At 38.1% G+C, this 19,096-nt stretch overlaps 2 protein-coding genes across 11 annotated transcripts; one reads left to right on the plus strand and one right to left on the minus strand.

The window, feature by feature from the left end:
- The first annotated feature begins 55 nt into the window (after window positions 1-55).
- rsph10b (radial spoke head 10 homolog B) lies at window positions 56-8,418 on the plus strand. Of its 8 annotated transcripts, none has more exons than XM_066664726.1 (21): window positions 56-334; window positions 408-483; window positions 909-962; window positions 1,911-1,979; window positions 2,112-2,285; window positions 2,398-2,483; window positions 2,588-2,708; window positions 2,800-2,976; window positions 3,063-3,207; window positions 3,327-3,463; window positions 3,587-3,788; window positions 4,198-4,306; window positions 4,404-4,483; window positions 4,607-4,755; window positions 5,300-5,407; window positions 6,465-6,629; window positions 6,749-6,836; window positions 7,084-7,212; window positions 7,309-7,498; window positions 7,998-8,060; window positions 8,243-8,418. In XM_066664726.1, exons 1-21 carry the CDS (start codon window positions 102-104, stop codon window positions 8,415-8,417), a joined length of 2,730 nt encoding a protein of 909 aa, XP_066520823.1. In that variant the 5' UTR covers window positions 56-101; the 3' UTR covers window position 8,418. The 8 variants fall into 8 exon arrangements, with proteins under 8 accessions (XP_066520823.1, XP_066520824.1, XP_066520827.1 ...); XM_066664727.1 differs by having other exon boundaries at window positions 3,327-3,454; XM_066664730.1 differs by lacking the exon at window positions 7,998-8,060.
- A 20-nt stretch (window positions 8,419-8,438) lies between these two features.
- On the minus strand, window positions 8,439-18,924 carry dlgap5 (discs, large (Drosophila) homolog-associated protein 5). Of its 3 annotated transcripts, XM_066664723.1 has the most exons (20): window positions 18,801-18,924; window positions 17,234-17,466; window positions 16,819-16,997; window positions 16,672-16,734; window positions 16,546-16,579; window positions 16,359-16,430; window positions 16,152-16,244; window positions 15,948-16,037; window positions 15,483-15,517; window positions 15,179-15,360; window positions 14,542-14,718; window positions 14,291-14,379; window positions 13,406-13,566; window positions 13,161-13,265; window positions 11,743-11,977; window positions 10,492-11,299; window positions 9,376-9,424; window positions 9,010-9,184; window positions 8,858-8,904; window positions 8,439-8,697 (listed from the first exon to the last, which is right to left on the minus strand). In XM_066664723.1, exons 2-20 carry the CDS (start codon window positions 17,463-17,465, stop codon window positions 8,593-8,595), a joined length of 2,931 nt encoding a protein of 976 aa, XP_066520820.1. In that variant the 5' UTR covers window position 17,466; window positions 18,801-18,924; the 3' UTR covers window positions 8,439-8,592. The 3 variants fall into 3 exon arrangements, with proteins under 3 accessions (XP_066520820.1, XP_066520821.1, XP_066520822.1); XM_066664724.1 differs by lacking the exon at window positions 16,359-16,430; XM_066664725.1 differs by lacking the exon at window positions 8,858-8,904 and having other exon boundaries at window positions 8,495-8,697.
- Between the last annotated feature and the right edge of the window lie 172 nt (window positions 18,925-19,096).

Raw genomic sequence — 19,096 nt, forward strand, 5'->3', positions numbered from 1 at the left:
GTTCGCGACCGACACATCACTAGTACTTAGCAACCACACTTGTTACTATAGGAAACAAGGACTGAGTGACACAAGTCTGGGCAGCAAAGCAAAAGTCTCTAATGGCAAAAAGAGACAAAAACAAAAAGCAGAAATCTGACACAGATACACCAGACGTGGTGCCCGTCTCATTAACTGAAAACTGCTCATCTTCGAACGTGTTTTCGGAGCAAAACGATGAGCCAGAAGCAGCGGAGGAGGTTTTAGAGTCTCTCTCAGCGTCGTCAGTGGAGAAGGAACAGACAATCCCGCAGATTATTAAAGGCCCTGTCCTCTCAAACATTATAGTTCAGAGGTGAGATAAATAAGCTTTCTTAAACTGACAAAAGTAGAAACGGTAAAGAGTAAGGTTACTGAGTGTTTTTCAGGTATGAAGGTGAGAAGGCTGGAGATGTTTTCCACGGAGAGGGTGTCGCTGTTTTTCAGGGCGGTCATGTTTACAAGGTGAGAATGAGAATAACGTTATGTACGCCGACGTTTCTTCCTATACATTGTACATCTTATACATTTTCAATGCTGCAATTACAGGGTGTAGTCCATCTGTTGCTCTGCCTGTTTTTTTCCCCTTGCACCCTGTTCTTAAATGATCAGGACCACCACAGAGCACGTATTATTTGTTGATGGATCACTGTTTATTTTATTTTATTATTTTTATTTACAAATTCCAGCACAATTCCAATTCCAACAGCAACTGAGTTCACAATTATTATGCCAGACAATACATAAATTATATTAACAACGTGTGAAAAGTTATCCAAATTTATGCTTAGTTATGCAAAGTATACAAAAGTATGATTTCTCAACAAAATTAAAATTGTAACAAATACAATATAAAATGTTCAGATATATAGGTCTATTTGCCTGTGTAGGACTCTTTCAATAATAGAGAAGAGACTCCCGTCTACAGAACTATTTCTATTGAGGTGGGTTTAAAACCATGTTTTCACTGATGTTTGCAGCATCACTGATTGCCTGACACAACTTAATAAACTTGCTGCTTTAGAATTGCCCATACATTTTTAATTGGACAGGTGAGGAAGCAGGCCACTCCACAATGTGTCATGAATCATGAGTTGGTCTATCACCATTCCACTCCAAGAAGGTGCAGTACCAGTCTTGAGTTAAATTTCACACCATCTTGCTGTAGAAATGTGGCATTAAGTTCAACATCTATGAAACTAGCCCATACATCAACACCACCTTTCTGATCCCATTGTCACACTGGAGCAGTTATCACTGTTATCACTGCTATCTTTTTTTTTTCTGCTGTAAGATCCCTAGTGTGTGAGTGAATGTGTGTGTGTGTGTCTGTGTTGCTCTGTGAAGGACTGGTGCCCCCTCCAGGGTGTATTCCCGCCTTGCGCCCTATGATTTCTGGTAGATTCTGGACCCACCGCGACCCTGAATTGTATAAGCGATTACAGATAATGGATGGATGGATGTAAGATCCCTTCATTGCCCTTTTTTAAATTTTGCTTAATAGCTCTGCATAAAATGTGCCTAAAGTGAAGTCAGGGAATGTATGGGACAGTAATTCAGGGCCAATTAGGAATTAATTTGGAGCAGGTGTGCTTTTTAATATAATGATATATTGACATGTAGCCAAAAAAAATAAGTGGGTGCATAATAATTCAGAATACACTGCAGCATGATGCACCTAAATCTCTACTGCTCCCTGGGCGCCAGGGATAGCTGCCCACCACTTCAGGTGTTTGTGCTCACTGCCTGTGTTGCACTAGTGTGTGTGTTTTTTCACTGCCATGGATGAGTTAAATGCAGAAGATGTATTTCTTTGTATGCTGTACAAGGACAAATAAATGCACATTTGCACGTGTAGATGAACACTGACAATTTGAGAATTGATTTACCAGGGAAGCTTTGCAGAGGGTTTGATGCATGGACATGGAGAATACACATGGGCAGATGGTGTAAAGTATGAGGTATGTCACTGAACAATTCGGCTCCACTCTTTACAAAGGATGAAATCATGATGTGTTGTGTGTATGTGTGTGTGTATATATATATATATATATATATATATATATATATATATATATATATATATTTAACAGGGGGAGTTTGTATCTAATGCCCCAATGGGATATGGGACCTACACCTGGCTGGATGCTAGCACCTATGAAGGGGAGGTATGTTGTGGCATTCGTCATGGTACTGGAACATATAAATGTGGGAAGACAACTTCTGTATACAAAGGCCAGTGGCACCAAGGCAAAAGACATGGGAAGGTATGTAAATATGCCAAACAAACTCACCCACTCAGAAATACATATATATAACTTTAAAAAAAAAAAAAAAAGAAAGAAAACACTGTGCAATGCATGATTTTGGTTGTGATAGGGTACCATATATTTCAATAAAGAAGGCACATCCTGGTATGAAGGAAACTGGGAAAACAATATTAGAGAAGGTTGGGGAGTTCACTGGTATGTTTCAGACAACTTTTCCTTCTTTAAAAGATTAAAACCACTTATACAAATAAATACTTTAAGATGTACCAACATTTGTAATGCATGCTCTTTCTCAACAGTTACCCAACTGGAAATATATATGAAGGGCAATGGAAGAACAATATTCGACATGGGGAAGGAACTATGAAATGGATTCAGCTTGGTCAGCAGTACAGTGGGCAGTGGGTGAACGGTGTCCAGGTTTGTTAGTTACACTGGCAAAAAGCTATGATTAAATTATTAAAATAATTGAATTAACTTCTTCGAAGACAAACACACATTTTACCTGCAGCATGGACATGGCACACATACTTGGTTCCTGAGGCGAGTTTCTGGCTCACAGTACCCACTCAGGAATGAGTATAAAGGAGAATTTGTTCAAGGCTTGCGTCATGGACAAGGAACATTCTCCTATGCCAGTGGGGCCGAGTACTCTGGAGGCTGGTCGCATAACAAAAAACATGGTCAGGTAAATCAATATATTTATTTCTCAGTCAAAGATAATATGGGCAGGTTTTTAATCATATACCATTACCAGAAATTATTCACTTTCAGGGTAAGTTCATTTTCAAGAACGGCCGCATATTTGAGGGAGAATTTATTGATGACCGTATGGCTGAATTCCCAGCATTTTCAATTGATGGTGCAAAGACCCCTGACCTGAGTGGTATTAGAACCCACTCACCCCCTTCTGATAGCAGTAAGGCACACAAGTCTCTCTTTATGTATTAGTGTTATATGTATTAATTATTCAGATTAAATGCAAAGATGTTTGCTGGATTAAAAAAATAAAATCCAGTATTTATTCATGTGCCTTAGGTGACCAACCCAGAAGGGCTAAAACATCCAGTGGTACTTCGTCACTTCTTGGACCTGACATTGTTTTGAACATAGAGAAACTGCTCAAACTAATCCCTGAAGCACAAAGAGACCAGGAGCTGAGACAGGTCTGTATGGTGTGTCTCTATTCAAAAAATAATAGTTCTCTTTGGGTTTTATGGAACCTGAAATATTTCTATAAATTAATTGTTGTTAACCTTTATTTTGATGATCTTACTGATTTTTGTACATTATTTCAGGTAGAATTTGCCATAATAAGACATATTGCTTTACTAAGAGCAGTTTACAGTTTCTACAGCAGCCTGGGTCACAGTCCGTCTCCTGACAACACGTTCCTACTCACTTGGCTACAGTTCTGGCGCTTTCTTAAAGATTGTGGGGTCCAATTGCACGGGTTAACATTAGCACAGCTGGACCGTCTCACTGATGGCAAATACAAAGGTCAATCCTAAACCGTTTGTATCTAATTTACACTTTACTTGAGTAAAATAAGAATGTATTCATGAACTCACAGGACACTGGATTTGTGTAGGATAAAGTAATAGTTCAGTGTAAAATAAAATGCACTGTTACCACATTTACCCTAAATAGAGTCAGGTTTTTAACTTTTATAGCTGAAGTAAAAAGTATGCAAGCAAACCTTGAACACTAAACATTGCTTCTTTTAATTTATAAAGTCTTGATTTGGATTGAAATAGGCATCTGTTACATTAGCTTTTAGATCCATTGCAAAACAGAAGAAATAAACAAAATGTTTTTTTTTTTTGCTATTTGACTTTGTTATATATATATATATATATATATATATATATGAAATATGATTCGTTCCTTTTTTTTGGTCTAATCGTAGAGGGTGTATCCCCAGAGGAGGTCCATTCACCATTCAGTTCAATGTTACTGAGAAATTTTATTAGTTCTATTGTCATAACAGCATACTATATTTACCACAATGATGTTGGGTAAGTATATTTTTACTTTGCCAATTCAAGAATATATCACTTCTATCATGATGTCAAGGTTTTAACTGAAAATGTCTCATTATTTTTCCTGCAACAGGACATCCAAAAATGTACTTGTAGAATGTTTCTCCAGGCTCATGAGACAGAACATCATTCCCAATGTCAAGAATGTAAAAGGTGCTGAGATCATCAGTGTATACAGATATTTTTGCATGTGTGGATCTAAACGTTTCCTCTCCACTGTAATCAAACTCTTATTCAATTATCAGTTAAACCCTAACTGTACTCACACATATTCAGGGATTCTTTTCTGCCACCCTCTTCATGCTGAGATTGGCATGAACTACGTTGACAGATGTTGGGAGATATACCAGGTGTTGTCTAAATCCAACAATGATGCCTTTTTTGACCGAAACATGACCACCAGGCAATTCATCTGGATGTGTAGAGTAAGTACCTCTTCCCCAATTATATATTAATGAAAGATTTTAATAGTATGGTGTACATTGAAGCCAAATGTTTTCATACACTTTAGCTTAATACTTCCATAATTTACACCTTTCACATCACTATGTTTATTTTGGCCAGTCAATTAGACCCTCTACTTTCCTTCCTTCAGATTTAATAAAAATATTGAAATTAAAAACTGTTGATTTCAGACATGTCACTTGCCATTACAGTCCTGACCTGAATTTCAAAAGCATGTTTGAGCAAGGAGACCAAAGAAACTTGATTACACCAGTTCTATCAGGAGGAAGAGGCTTAAAAATTCCAGAGAAATATTGCAAAGACACCACATACTAACAAAGTATAAATTAACAATGGATCCATTCATAATCTGATATAGTAAATTAAACCTGCAACAAATACATTTCTTATTCTTTCAAAATAATAATATTTTGAAAAGACTTCTTGCTAATACACAAAGTACACGGTGACATGAAATTTGTGGATTTGTTAAAAATTGAATTTGAAAGCTTCGTTCCTTAACAGGATCTTGGTCTCTTGGACAATGTGCTAACTACATCTAAAGTACTAGAGATCCTTTCTTTGGAGAATCCTGCAATCTACAACACTGCTCACAGCAACCTAAATTTGGAGGTTGGTTCTTAGTTCCAGTGTTTAAAAAATTATTGCATAAGCTTCAATCCACATTGAAGCCAGAATATGGAAAAATAAATAATTTGTTATTTGATCATTTAATTGAACATTTAACAAAAGTACTAAGACATGACATTGTTTTGCCTGACTAATTTGATTGTATTTTATTTGATTTTTTGTATTTTATATAAAATTTTAGAATTTTGATGGGAAAGGAAACATTTCACATTAAATAAGTGAACAGGTAACAGGTGAGGGTGTCATGATCAGGTAGAAAAGGATCATCCTTCAAAGGCTGTGTGGGTTTCGGTTTCCTCCCACGGTCCAAAAACACACTGGAAGGTGGATTGGTGAAACAAAAGCATCCACAGGTGTAAATGTGTGCATGTGTGTCGCCCTGTGAAGGACTGGCGCTCACTCTAGGTTGTGTTCCTGTTTTGCTCCCCATGATTCTGGGTAAGCCTTGGACCCATTGTGACCCTGAATATGATAAGCAGTTACAATGAATGAGTGAATGAATAAATGAAACACTTCAGTTCAAAAAGCATAGGCCATTCACCATCTGCCCTACATATTTTGAAAAGATTCAGAGAATCCTGAGATACCCCATTTTGTGTAGAGCCAAGCCACAGAAGTGAATATGCATGACTTTTAATCTCTCAACAGTGCTGTATGAGAAACTCGGTTTTCTGGACCCAAACTCATCTTTGATGTTCCAAAAGGCAAACCAAACATGCTGTGGTCAGATGTGTCCATGCTCAAACTTGTATTTTAGGGGAAATTGATATTTAGTGTGTTGTCTGCATCATTCTGCATTTGCGCATTGGTAAAAAATATGTTTGCCAGCAAGGATTTGGAAAAATTTTCTTTGAACATTTATTAAAGACTTAAATGAATTAACGAATCAGATTCTGGTTTCTATTGCAGTTTACACAATGTCCCAACTTTCCCAGAAATAGGATTTGTATAATACATGGATCATGAAATATTGGGTCATGTCTATATATTTGGCTTGTACAACATAGCCACAGTACTCTATTTTGAATTTTCATCGTAGATTACTTTCCTTGAGTTCTTTGAGGCTCTTCTGGTTTGTGCTGAGATGAAGAACATACATGGTATTAGAACTGCCGAACATTGTCAATCTCAGCAGAACGGTCGGGAAGACTTTGGGAGGACATTAACAGGTGTAACAAGAGACAGCCAGCGGTCCTCATCTCAGGTGCAGATTTTCAGAAAATGGAATTGTATTAAAGAGAGCTGTACATTTAATAATCCAGTCCTTTAGTTTTGGAAAACCTATACATAAAAAAAAGATGCATTTGCTTCTTATATTACCAGACTGAATCAACAATGGACTCCTCAGTGCCCATTATTTTCTCTTGTGCTGGCAGTGCAACATCACTTGACATTCATCCTGTTATTTTAGGTAAGATTTTGATTTTAATTCTTATTTTCGAATAAAAGTACACCTAATTATGTTATCAGTTATAGCAGTAACTCTCCTTTCAGAGAAAGAGAACATGGAGACCCAAAATATATTTTCCAATGCAGAGATAAACTAATGAAATGCCCTATTTGAAAGCAATATTCAGTGTCCATTTTTCAGTCCGCAGGTGTTAGATATGAATAGTGCTTTGCACAAGTGATATTCTTTCTTTGTCATTACATACTAGATCAGGGGATTGAGCCTGCACCTATTCTAGCTTCAGACGCAAATAGTGTTAAGTTTGAGATGGAGGCAAACAAAGACATTCCAAACTGTGTGTCAGTTAAAGACGATAAGCAGCTTTGCATTAACACAGGTACAAATTCAGTATTTCCATACACGCAGTTTTAAAAATAACATAAAAACAGTGGCTATGTCCATACATTTTTATCCCTGTTATTTTATGGTTTAGAGCCTGCAGAAGAAATGAAGCATGAGGGAGAGGTAGAGTGTTGGATCCAAAAAACCAACCATTTCTTCACACAGATATTCTTCCCAGCATATGAACACGCAATTCTCTTGAAAGAAGAGATGCGCAAGGAACAGCTCAGACAGACAGAAAAGCACAGAACTGCTTTGGAAAAGGCCAAAGCAAATGCCAGGTACTACAATAAAAAAAAAAAAAATTATATATATATATATATATATATATATATATATATATATATATATATATTATAATCCTACACTCAAACATTTTTTTTCATTAATTCACTTTCTGTAACAGCTTATCTAGTCCAGGGTCACAGTGGGTCCGGAGCCTACCCAGGGTCACTGGGGGCAACACTTATACTAAACATACGTAAATATCTAAAAACAGTGTATATGTACCTTTACAAAGTACAAGTGATTTTAAAATCCAGTTTTGTTCATAAAGCTGCACTACCTTCTCTTCTACAGAAGAGGATGCGAGTGTCTGTAAAGTTTTATTATAGACCTGTGTACAATATGGGGAAAACACTTCGCTCTGGCTTGTTTACATTCAGAAGTCCTGCATCTTAAGTTGAAACAGAATGTTTGTGCGTGGCTGAATTTTAAATTGTTTGTAAGTTTTTATCCTGTTTGAATTACCACAGAAACCCTTTTGTAACTTGTGTTAAGGCCTATATACACACACTTCTGTGTTGACTGGATTCAGAACCTACGCTGGAGCCCTACACAATTGTGAGCGTTTATACTTGTGTTGGCGTCTGCATCACACCGCCACACCACTAGGGCTGAATCTCAAACATCTTCCTCTACACTATATAGTACATATGTAGTGGTATAGAAGAATAACTTTTATAAATCTTTAAAAGTACACTATTTAGGGAGCGTTTGTTAAGTGTTTTTGTTTTCCCCACTAGGCTGACAAAGCAGTGCGAAGCAGAGGAAGAAGAGAGGCGAGAAGAAAAGACAGGCAATTTCACAAACAATGATCTGAATCATTCACCCCCTGTTCTTGTGACCCCTGTGGCTTCCTCCACTTCCCTTGGTCCAAAGCACTCACCCACCAGTGGGAACAAGAAAAAGAAAAAGTAAAATGCTGAAATGTTCAAAATAGATAGTTTTAATTGGTTATCAAAATGTTACATTAAGGAATTACAAGTACATATAAACTCAATCTTTGGATATTTTAACAATAACATTCTACTTCTAAAAGCTAAATTAAAAAGGCAACAAATATCTGTATATATATCAATAAAGACAACATGTACTATTTACTAGAGGGTGGTGTGAACATCATGAGGTCTCTGTTACACACCGACTGCCTCACTCTGTCCCTCTGCTCTGGGGTGAATGGCAGCACGTTGTCCATCGGCTGAGAAAGGAGATAAGGGTTATTGGCAAAGTATAAAACCATCATGCTGTGAAAACATTCTAGTACTATTCAAAGTAATGGTTGAATTTCAGTAAAAGAAAGTGGCACAGAAGTTTTCATGCAAACAAAGAAACGCTTAGGAGATAAAAGAAAGAGCCACCTGTTCAGTCCAAGGAGTGAATACGAGTGGTGCCATTCTGGGGAGAGCTGAGGTAAGAGTGTAAGAAAGAGCATGAGTGTTTGAAAACCATGTGCTTAAAATAACCTCCAATAAACACCAAAATGTGATCAACAATACAAACACCAAAATACCTGTAGGTGTCATTATTGCATCCTGCATGGTTTCCTCTGCCTGGGACTGAGGGCTCTCCATTTCAGCATCTGCTACCCCAAGCGAAAACCTCTCTACTGCCATGCTCTGCACAGGAGACAAGCTGCAACGTGTTGTTGGTTGCAGGTATCGTTCAAATTCCAAATCAGCAAAACTCTGAGAAAATAAAAGCAGGACAATTGATGCACTCCAAGCAAAATATTGAATATAGAATAACTGAACAATTATTTTATTTAAATGAGCTAAGCCAGAAGGTAATTTGCATCTTAAGGGGGAACACATTAAACAGGGAACATTTATAACAGTAAAATTAAACCACCAATCAATATTAAGATGATTATGATTACCACAGCTTCTGGATTTTCCGTCAGTTCAGTTGCTGCACCGATGGAAGAGCTGGAAAGCAAGTGTCAGGGTGGATAATTACATTTTTATATACACCATACAGTAGGATTTAATTCTGGAGAAGATTTGTTTCCTTTTCATGCCCTGAATATTACTATACTACTTGTAATATGTACCATTTCATCCTTTCACTGTTTTTCCAATGGTCAGCAACACCACAGTGCAGGTATGATTTGGGTGGTAGATCATTCTCAGCACTGCAAAAAACTGACAGGGTGCGGCTGTGTTCTACTGGTAGGAGTGGCTCAGACACAGCAGTGTTGCTTAAGTTTTAAAGACCTCAGTGTCACTGCTGGACTAAGAATATTCCCCCAGCCAAAAATATCCATCCAACAGCATTCCGTGTCCACTGATGAAGGACTAGACCACAACCAACACAAACTGCATCAACAGATAAGCTACTGGGTGCCATCAAAAATATTCTGACATAAAATAAAAACCATAATAACCAGGGGCATTATTACTCAATTTCCTGGAGATAATATTTTGCAAGCTCTATTGGACATCTGTTAATGTTTAACAGAAAGTCAGCCATGCGACAGACAAGGTAAAGATCACTCATAGCTATATGTTTAGGTTATAGCCACTTACACTTTGCAACTAGGTCTGGACAATAATTAAATATGTAATGTAATAAGTAATCACAATACAAAAATGTTTAAATAATAAATGATATGATTTTCAATACACATTAATTACAGCCTCTGCCACTGACTGATTATTACATGGTGCTGCCGTCTGTTAATTTCACTCAACTTTAAAGCAGGAACATTCACAGCTATAGTGCCCTTGGGCAAGGCACCTAACCCCTACAGGTGTGTGCATGTTCACTGCCCCAATCACTAGTGTGAGTGTGTTCACAGCCAGGGATGGGTCATGATCATAAAATAGGTCTTCTGTGGCCTTTTTATTGTGCATATTTGATATTGGAATTATATAGTATCTACCAAAATTAAGATATTAAGATTTAAGGCAGTTTGATCTGAATTTAAGATTTATATATTCACTTAAAACTTAACCCAAATTAGCCTTGCCACAGGACGTAACAGGGTGCTTACCTTTCATTGACAGGGATGCTGGTGCTGTCAGATTGAGCTGGGGAGGGGACGCAGAGTCGTGGTGGGGTGGTTGACATCACAAAAGGACTGGAGAGAGTAGAGGCACAGAGACCAACCATTTCTGCTTGTGGATATGTGGTTTTAGATGGTGATGGTGAGAGGGCGAAACTCAATGTGTGAACTTTAGCTGGGGAGGCAGCTGCTCCTGGACTTACTGACATGGAGGCGTCCAGCTCATTCACCATTGGCTCTTCTGATTGGTCTTGGGACAATGCAGTGGCCTCAGAAGATTTCTGGATGCATTCCTCAGCTTCTGTGTTAATATCTGACTGCTTGAGGAGATGGAGAGGAAGCTCAGCTTCTGACTGATGGGGAGAACTATGGGGCTTGATCTCTGACGACTCCTGCATTGGACTGTTTACTGCCGCATTAGCAAGGTCTGCCTGGTCATGACCCGTGTGGTCACTTGTTTCCTTGAAAGGCTGGCTGGCGTCTGTCTGTGTGACTGCAGTAGGTGATGCATGAATGTTAGGGTTGTGGTGCTCAGTGCTGTTCTGGAGAGGCTTTGGGGAGCAGGGAAGATCTTCAGAAGGGTACCGAGGGGTGCAAGTGTTAGGCAAAACCAGATGTGTCATTTCTGCAGGTGGTGAAGTGGGTGGAGCTGCTTCAGTAGAAGTGACTGTCATGCACGGATTTGGAGAAGAATGGGAGATGGCCGATCGAAACTGCCTGCCCGGGGTGTTGAGTTTAGACAGAAAAGGAGACGGTTTGGACAAGGAAGCTGCACTCAGCCGAACTCTTGGAGAACCTGGGGTTTGGAAAACAAGTAATTACTATGCAAATAAATACTGGTTCAGTACTAGAATTACAGCCAGTAATTAATTGAATATTTGAAAACCTAAACACTGCCACTGAGTCACTAGTTCTGGATTCAAAATTAATAAAATGCCACATGTTGGGCTAAACCACAGCAGTTAAAGTGCTTACAGCATATGGAAAACATTCCTATGTAGGAGGTAGGTCAATGTTATGTCTTACTTCTATCTTTAGCATGAAGAGCATTTGGTATTACATGCTACACTACATGCTTAATCAGTTATGAACCTGTTTACACCTGGTCATTTCATGTGACAGATACATGAATTGCATCCTGAAAGAGCTTAAACCATAGTTTTGAAATCTAGAAATATTGGACAATAAAACAAGTTCTTTCTAATACTGATGGCTTCCAAGGCTGTAATGAATTCATACCAACTACTTTGACTGGACTTTCCACCCGGAAGAAGCCTCCCTGAAACACCACAGTCTGTGCTGGCAGTGGATGGGTCGTGGCAACAGTGACAGGAGCAGAATTGTCTGAAGGGGCAGCAGCTTTCTCTGCTGCCTGCTTAGCCTTCATGGCTGCCTTCACTGCAGCCAGGCGACTCTTTGCAGCAGCGCTGGCTCCAGCACCTGCTCCAGTCTTCCCTCCAGCCACAGGGGGCTTCTGTAAGATCATCCGCAAACACGATAATCACAAAACCATTTACCAGTCGTAGGCCAAAATCTGCAAAGTTTGTCAAATATATATTTTTTTACAAGACACTTCTACCACAAACAAACATTTGAACTAGGGATGCACATGGGTGGAACAAACATGTAATAGTTTTCACATACATATTTGCCCAGGCTGATATGTAGTTAGTTATAAGTTTTATATATATGTAGCTTTACAATGGCATAAAATATTTGTTTGTAGAGGGTTATGAATAAACAAAGTGTCATCCAAATGTTCTGCTCTTCCTGAGTATAATGTGTTTTTCAAAGTCAGAAATATATGTCAAATCCAAACCTCTATGGAGGGTTTTTTTGTGACAAGATTATATAATTAAATGAATAAAGAAATAATTATTTAAAAAGAGAATTAATTAATGTTTCATTTTCTATTAAAAAAAATTATATATATATACACACACAACTTTTGGTTCAGAACTTCCGTGTTTAGCGGCGCAGCAATGAACAACGTCCCCCGTGAAATAATTTGCCACCGCGCTGCGTTTCGGACAAGGTTAGGCTCTTTGTGCAAACTGGTATATCGCCCAGCACCAGTTCAAGGGGATAAATGGAAAATGCCCCTGCTCTGGTAAGGGTGATTCTATCCCTGTTCAGTTTCACATTTTCCCACTGGTCTCTGATGTTTCTCAGCAAGACAGCCTTAGAAGTACATGCTGAAATAATTTTACACATGGCAAAAAGAAGCCCTGGCGGTGTTGCAGGATTCTGGGAAAGAAAGTGGATTTTCCTTTAGGAGTGTAAGGATATTGTGGTTGCTCACCCCATGAGCAATGCATCTGTTCACTGCAAGAGCAGCAGAAAATAATCCAAGTAAACAGAGATAGTGAGGATAGAGTCAAACCAAAAAGATTTGATTTTTTTTTAGCGCCTGGAATTGAAACTCTCAGTTTGTGTCTTTAGGAGTTTTGGTTGCTGTAGTATAGTTGTGTACACACATGTAAAAACAATTTTATAATTGAACTCGTGGCTCCTGGTAGCAATGTGTTTTTTTTATGGCCCAAGGTGTGTGACAGGTTTGCCACCCCTGTTTTAAAGCAAATATCTGTTTATACTATGATTATAATTTCGTGCATATCCAAGTTGCATGTGATTATGTTACAGGTTACTTGACATACCTTGATCACCCTTTTCTGCTTGGTGTCAGGCTTAGAAATTTCTTCTTGCCAACCTCTGGCCTCTGCTTCTTTTAAAGCATTGAACTTCTTATTAACATCCTCCACCTACAAAGACAAAGTCATCAGTTGACACAGCCCAGTTCTTTCTAAAAGGACATTCTACTGCAATTACATTCTCAGAATTTACCATTCAATATATGTAACATATAGTAGACATTCAATCATGTCAGTTTACACACAATCACCTGAAAGTACACCATGTCCCAGAAGCCTTGCAAGTCTGAGCAGGTAGTGATTTTCTCCCCTCGTCCCAGATCACAGTCGTCCACAAGGCCACTAAACTGACCAAAGCGCTCCTTCATTAGAAGCCTGGCCTGACCGACAGCTGTGCGCATGCGGTCCCGCACTGAAGAGAAGAGAGTAAACACATGCCGATTTGAGACTATACATGCACTATGCCAAAATCTTGGAAAATTTTAAACATGTTTTAAGTATTATCTTTCATGTAAATCCTGCTATTTTTTGTGCATTGAGGCCCACATACTATGTACACTTCTAGGGCACCTACTCAAACTCATAAAAATAAAGAATATAAAGACCATGGAGTTCATTAGAGTGACATTTAAAAGCATTCATCCTGTGTAAACCTAAAAACCAATCTTCAGAAACCACATCTCCTTGGGCCTTTGGCTATATTAGAAGAAATATGTTAAATGTTTTTAATGAAACTGTGTTCCATCTGAACTCGTGTGTCGGATTTTCCACGTAGGAAGTTTCAACTGGAAAATACAAGTCAAATTACCTTTATGGAAAATCAGCGGAGCATCACTAACTGGGAGCTCAGAATCCAAGATGGCTGCCCGCATAGCAACAATGTATAAAAACAGTAGTGCTGTGCTTCTATCCATCTGTGCCTCTTTAAATCAGTATTAGACACAGTACCCTCCAACTGTTGTATGTGGATGTGTTTCTATGCATAACAATTGCAAAATGCACTGTTACCAACTGGCATTGCTAACACTACTAAACGGGAAAAGCAAACAATGAAATCATAGGGCTTTCTGAACGTTTAGTGTTAAGTCATTCCCAGCCACGACAGCATTAGTAACAGGTTTAAAGTGAACACTTACTCTCTTCTGGTATGGAAGAATCATCAAAGCGAGATTCCCACAACTCTGACAACCCAGATAGTCGTTCCGTCTCATCAGCCATCACATGTCTAAAAAAAGTATAAGTGTGTGTGTATATATATATATATATATACATATATATATATATATATAAAATCCTGCCTTGCGCAATGATTCCAGGTATAATTATAATTAATATAACTGAGCATTCATAGAACTGCAAACAGATATAAAAAAACAGATTTGCTCACCTGAAATAGGGGACATCATGCTGAGGCTCCACAGAAGCACAGGGTGAAGAAATGGGGGCAGGAGGACAGGGAGATGAAACAGAAGGAGCTGGAGGAGAAACTGAAGGGACAGGACTGGTGGAGTTACATGGTGCTGTAGATGGAATGGTGAACTCAACTTTGGTATCAAGGCAGAAGCTGGAATGGAAAATAAAGAAGCCTTTTGAACCCTTCCAAACACCCATGTCATGCCAAAATCTTATGAGACCACTTTAAAGAATATGTTAATAGATTTTTAGTAGATATTTCTAAATTGTGGGAATGACACAAGAAGGAATTCATATGTCTTAATATCATTATGAAGGGATGTCACCAACATGCATGTTGAAACAAATGGGCCCCTGAGGATGATTGAGTTTTACAAAGAGCACCTTCTTGTGGATTTAGTAGAAAATCAGGCATTTATTACATTCATGTGGCCTACCTACTTTGTTTTTATTGTGAAAAACGATAAGCTTGAAGACATTCATATTGATTCATGTATTAAATCCAAATACTTGGAAAATATGCAGAAAAAACAAACAAACAAAAAAATCAGATTTTGAGCCCAGCAGACAGTAATAGTGCATGTTATTAAACAAAAGAGAATAAGAATTACCTGGGTGAAAGGAAGGTGTCAGCAGTACGAGGAGAGAGGGGTGCAGGCTGGAAGATTTTCAGACCACTCGGGGGCTGGAACACAAAACCTTGTGGAGCAAATGAGGTTGGAGTCACTTGGTTTTCCTCCATCTTCTCCTTCACAGGAGAGGGGTGCACTGTAGGGGTGTCCTCATCAACATGCTGCAGAAAAATACTCCTCAAAATTACTCGTCTTGATGAAACCAGTTCTGAGATTGTATTGTATTGCTTAAAACAAGTCTAATAAAACAGTTAAATTCAAATGACAACAAAGTTTTGCTTACCTTATTTTCAATAGCTGTCACAAACGTTGTTTCTCCTGTTGGAAAAGTGACATCTAGCTTATTGAATATTCAGGTATAAAAAAGGTAGGGAGGGACAAGTCTGTTGATCCTGAAAATAATGCTTTTATCTTAAGCAGCAAAAATATATGAAAAAGTGATAAACTGTACATGCACTCTTTAAAATTGTTGGAACAATATCTCCAAAACTGAAAATATTTAGAATAATGAAATTATGTTTTTTAAAGATAAAATGAAAGTTAACTGAACCAGGATTAATGGAGAAGGGAATTGAGCAAAATACTTTTGGACTATTTGGTAAGTAATTTATTTTACTGTATTCATACAATAAAAAAAGACAACTAGTATATTCAGTTAATTACTTAAAAAGTTAAGATTTGTTGCCCAAACAGGGATGATTTACAAAATAATGAAAATAAACAGTACAGTATAAGAACTGACAGTGACCTTGGGTTTTATCTTGCATGGGTTTACTGCTGCCTGCAGAAGTTGCTGTCAGTTGCCTGTTAGCAGATCTTGTTTTAATAGCCCTTTGATCTACCAGCACAAAAAAGAAATACATGAAAAAGTAAGAAGATATGTATATGTACATAACTGATGAAAAAAAAACGTTACGAGGAACAAACTAGGTAAACAAATGTTAAAGTGCACCTGGAGTAGGCTTAGCTGTAGCTTTGGCTGGAACAAGATTTGCTGCAGATCTAGCAGTTGATCGTGTAGTTGGGGCCCTGACAATGGGTTCAGCTGTGTAAGAGAAGATAACTAAATGTTGAGATATGCTAAATTTATACTTATATATTAAATAAATATCTTGGAGACCCAGGCTGTATTGTATGTGCCATCAATGTGATGGTTTACCTGCAGCAATTCTGCCTCTGGTATTTACTGAGGCAGATGGCTTGCTCGCTCTGGTACTGGGTAAATTTTCAGCTAATGGGGGGGGAAAAGATCAGACCTACAGGCAACTGTACTGAGTTGTCAAACAAGCATTAAGAAGAGGCACACCATTATTAGCACAAACAATCAAAAGGAATAAGCCTCTAACCTTTCTTTGGTGCAGCTTGTCTCTCAGGTGGCAACTGTATAAGAAAATGATTTGCATATTTATAAGCTCATGGATAAGATCTAAAAACATTAGCTTGTTGATGGAGTACAGTTAAGGCCAATGTACCTTTGGCTGCTGTTGCTGCTTCATGGAACGGGTCACTCTGGTAGACCGCATAGACTCTGTTGTCTGCAAAAAAAAGATCTAAGTCAACAACACTAATGCACAATGTATATATAAAAATGGGGTTTAAAATGATTTTAATGAGCTTACCTTAGCTGTGCTTGGCATTACAGGATTCAAAGGGAGATAACCCAGAGGCTGTGGGTGGTACAGGCTGACTTTAAACACACCTTTCTTTTCCTTCTCCCGCCTCTCTTTCTCCTTTTGCAGAGCCTTGTTCTCTTTGAAACGTTCCAACATCTTTTTCCTCTCTTCTGCAGCACCGTTAACTGGAGAGAAAGGTTACCCTAGAGTTATCAGAAAATGCTGAAAATTGTCTTCAGATATTATGTTAAATTCTGTGACAGCCACATCAAAAATAGTATCAAATTTAAATTACCATAAAATGTACTTGCATTTATTCCTTTATAATCTACTGTTTCAGCGATGAAACAAAGTAAATTAATATGTGACATATGTGGGCTGATTGAAGACTGCAAGTGAAATCACGAGATACTGGGCTTACTTTTTTCTGCTTTTGCTTTACATACAGTCCCTTGTGCATGGGCAACAGACTTCTCAAGCGTTGATACATCCATAGAAATCTCCAACTCTGGAAGCTGGTCCAGGTGACGGCGATGGTTCTGCATCCTCTTTCTATTCTCCTTCTGTGTCTGAGAGCGTCGCCTAGACATCTTTACTCGTATCATAGAGACACTGTTGTCTCGCTTATACAGATGTGCGAAGCGAGACTCCATACTGCAAAGACCACATATTTTAAAAACTGAGATTATCTATAACCTGAACAATCACTGGATTAAGAACACCTACCTTTTATCTATATTTATTGTCCATTTTATCAGCTCCACTGACCATGCACCAGCACTGTAGTTCTACAATTACAGACTGTAGTCCACCTGTTGCTCTGCATAATTTAATTTACCCCCTATTATACTGTTCTTCAATGGTCAGGTATTATTTACATCATGGGTAATTTTCAGCACTGACGTAGTGGTGTTAGCATGTGTCTTGCTGGTCAAATTGGAGCACACACAGCAGGGCTGCTGGAGTTGGTAAACCCCTCAGTGTAACTTACTGAGAATAGTCCATCAACCAAGAATATCCAGCCAACAACATCCTTTGTCCAAAGATGAAGGACTAGAAGATGACCAACAAAAACTGTCGTAAAAAACTGTGCAAATACAGATGAACTGTATGAATTTTTAAAAATTCCAGTAGCATTTCTGTGTCTGATCCACTCATACCAATGCAACACACACTTACACGTACACCCAGTGTCACTGCTGGGCTCAGAATGATACACCACCCAAAGAATAACTGCTGTGTTGTGTGTTTTATAAATAGTGCTTCAATCTGGGCAGTTTTGAATGAGAATTAATGAATTAGTGTAGCATTAACATAAAACTTAATGTAAAGTCTTAATGTTAACAATAAAAAATCTGTTTTAAAGTAAAGACTAAAGATGTTATATTTAACGTCAGAAATTAAATATCATAATTACACAAATATTAGTCTTAAAATATCCGAAAACTGGACCTTAAGGGTTAAAAAAAACCGTAAGATATGCACGTTAACGTTAAGTACTAGAAAAAACACTGTATTACACTCCGAAAATACTTAGGCTAGCAAAATTCTAAAACAAAGCAAAATACTTTCAGTGCAAGCCTTTATTAAAATATCGAACTTTTATTGAAGTCTCTATGCTCTCGAAGAAATAATACTTCGCACTGAGGCTCCATTTTTACTAAGAGAAATGAGATTGTACAACGTTTAGGAGATGGATACAATGCACAAACTAGAGTCACACAAAATACTCAGTGCGGAGCCAATTTAAACTGGTAAATGTAAAGCAGACGTTGACTTAAAACCTTCACATTAACCGTAACATGAGCATTAACACTCACAATGTTATTCTGCAGAAAAGGATTTGTTTTGTCCAAATCATTAACACTAACGTATGCTAAGTTAGCAATACTTTTCTTTGGCGTTTACTAACAAGCAGTAGAAGAGACTTAAACTGCTTTTTAGAAAAAAATAACTTTAACCAGATACTTTCTGTGTGGCATTCTTACCTGTACTGTGTATGTGTCCCGTATTAATTCCCTGTTAACTGAGATTAATCTTTATAAATTTTGTATCGCTATTGCACAGTAAACTGCGCGGCTAAGATTTGAAAAACGAACCCTCTTATCCCATTCGCTGAGCTCAAAAAGAAACTCTGCGCTGATTGGTTATTTTTGTCCGGAGGACTGTTCTAACGTCCTCCATTCACAATGAACGTTAGGGCGGGGCTTGAGTGTCAGGCTGCGTCCTAAACCACATGCTGCTGCTTCTTCTGAAGTTTGTTCTTACACCTCAATTGAGATAT

Source organism: Hoplias malabaricus, chromosome 3 (genome assembly GCF_029633855.1).
Source record: "Hoplias malabaricus isolate fHopMal1 chromosome 3, fHopMal1.hap1, whole genome shotgun sequence".
In the NCBI taxonomy this organism is placed as follows: domain Eukaryota; kingdom Metazoa; phylum Chordata; class Actinopteri; order Characiformes; family Erythrinidae; genus Hoplias; species Hoplias malabaricus.

What these genes read in the sequence shown, in the direction of transcription:
- rsph10b (XM_066664726.1), top strand. Translation starts at nt 102, where the DNA reads ATGGCAAAAAGAGACAAAAACAAAAAGCAGAAATCTGACACAGATACA. An exon ending in AGGGCGGTCATGTTTACAAG is followed by an intron (nt 484 to 908) that starts GTGAGAATGAGA and finishes TTGCCTGTGTAG; the next exon opens with GACTCTTTCAATAATAGAGA. An exon ending in ACAGCAACCTAAATTTGGAG is followed by an intron (nt 5,408 to 6,464) that starts GTTGGTTCTTAG and finishes TTTTCATCGTAG; the next exon opens with ATTACTTTCCTTGAGTTCTT.
- dlgap5 (XM_066664723.1), bottom strand. Translation starts at nt 17,465, where the DNA reads ATGGAGTCTCGCTTCGCACATCTGTATAAGCGAGACAACAGTGTCTCT. An exon ending in TACAGCTAAGCCTACTCCAG is followed by an intron (nt 16,038 to 16,151) that starts GTGCACTTTAAC and finishes TTGTGCTGGTAG; the next exon opens with ATCAAAGGGCTATTAAAACA. An exon ending in TGACAGCTATTGAAAATAAG is followed by an intron (nt 15,361 to 15,482) that starts GTAAGCAAAACT and finishes ATTTTTCTGCAG; the next exon opens with CATGTTGATGAGGACACCCC.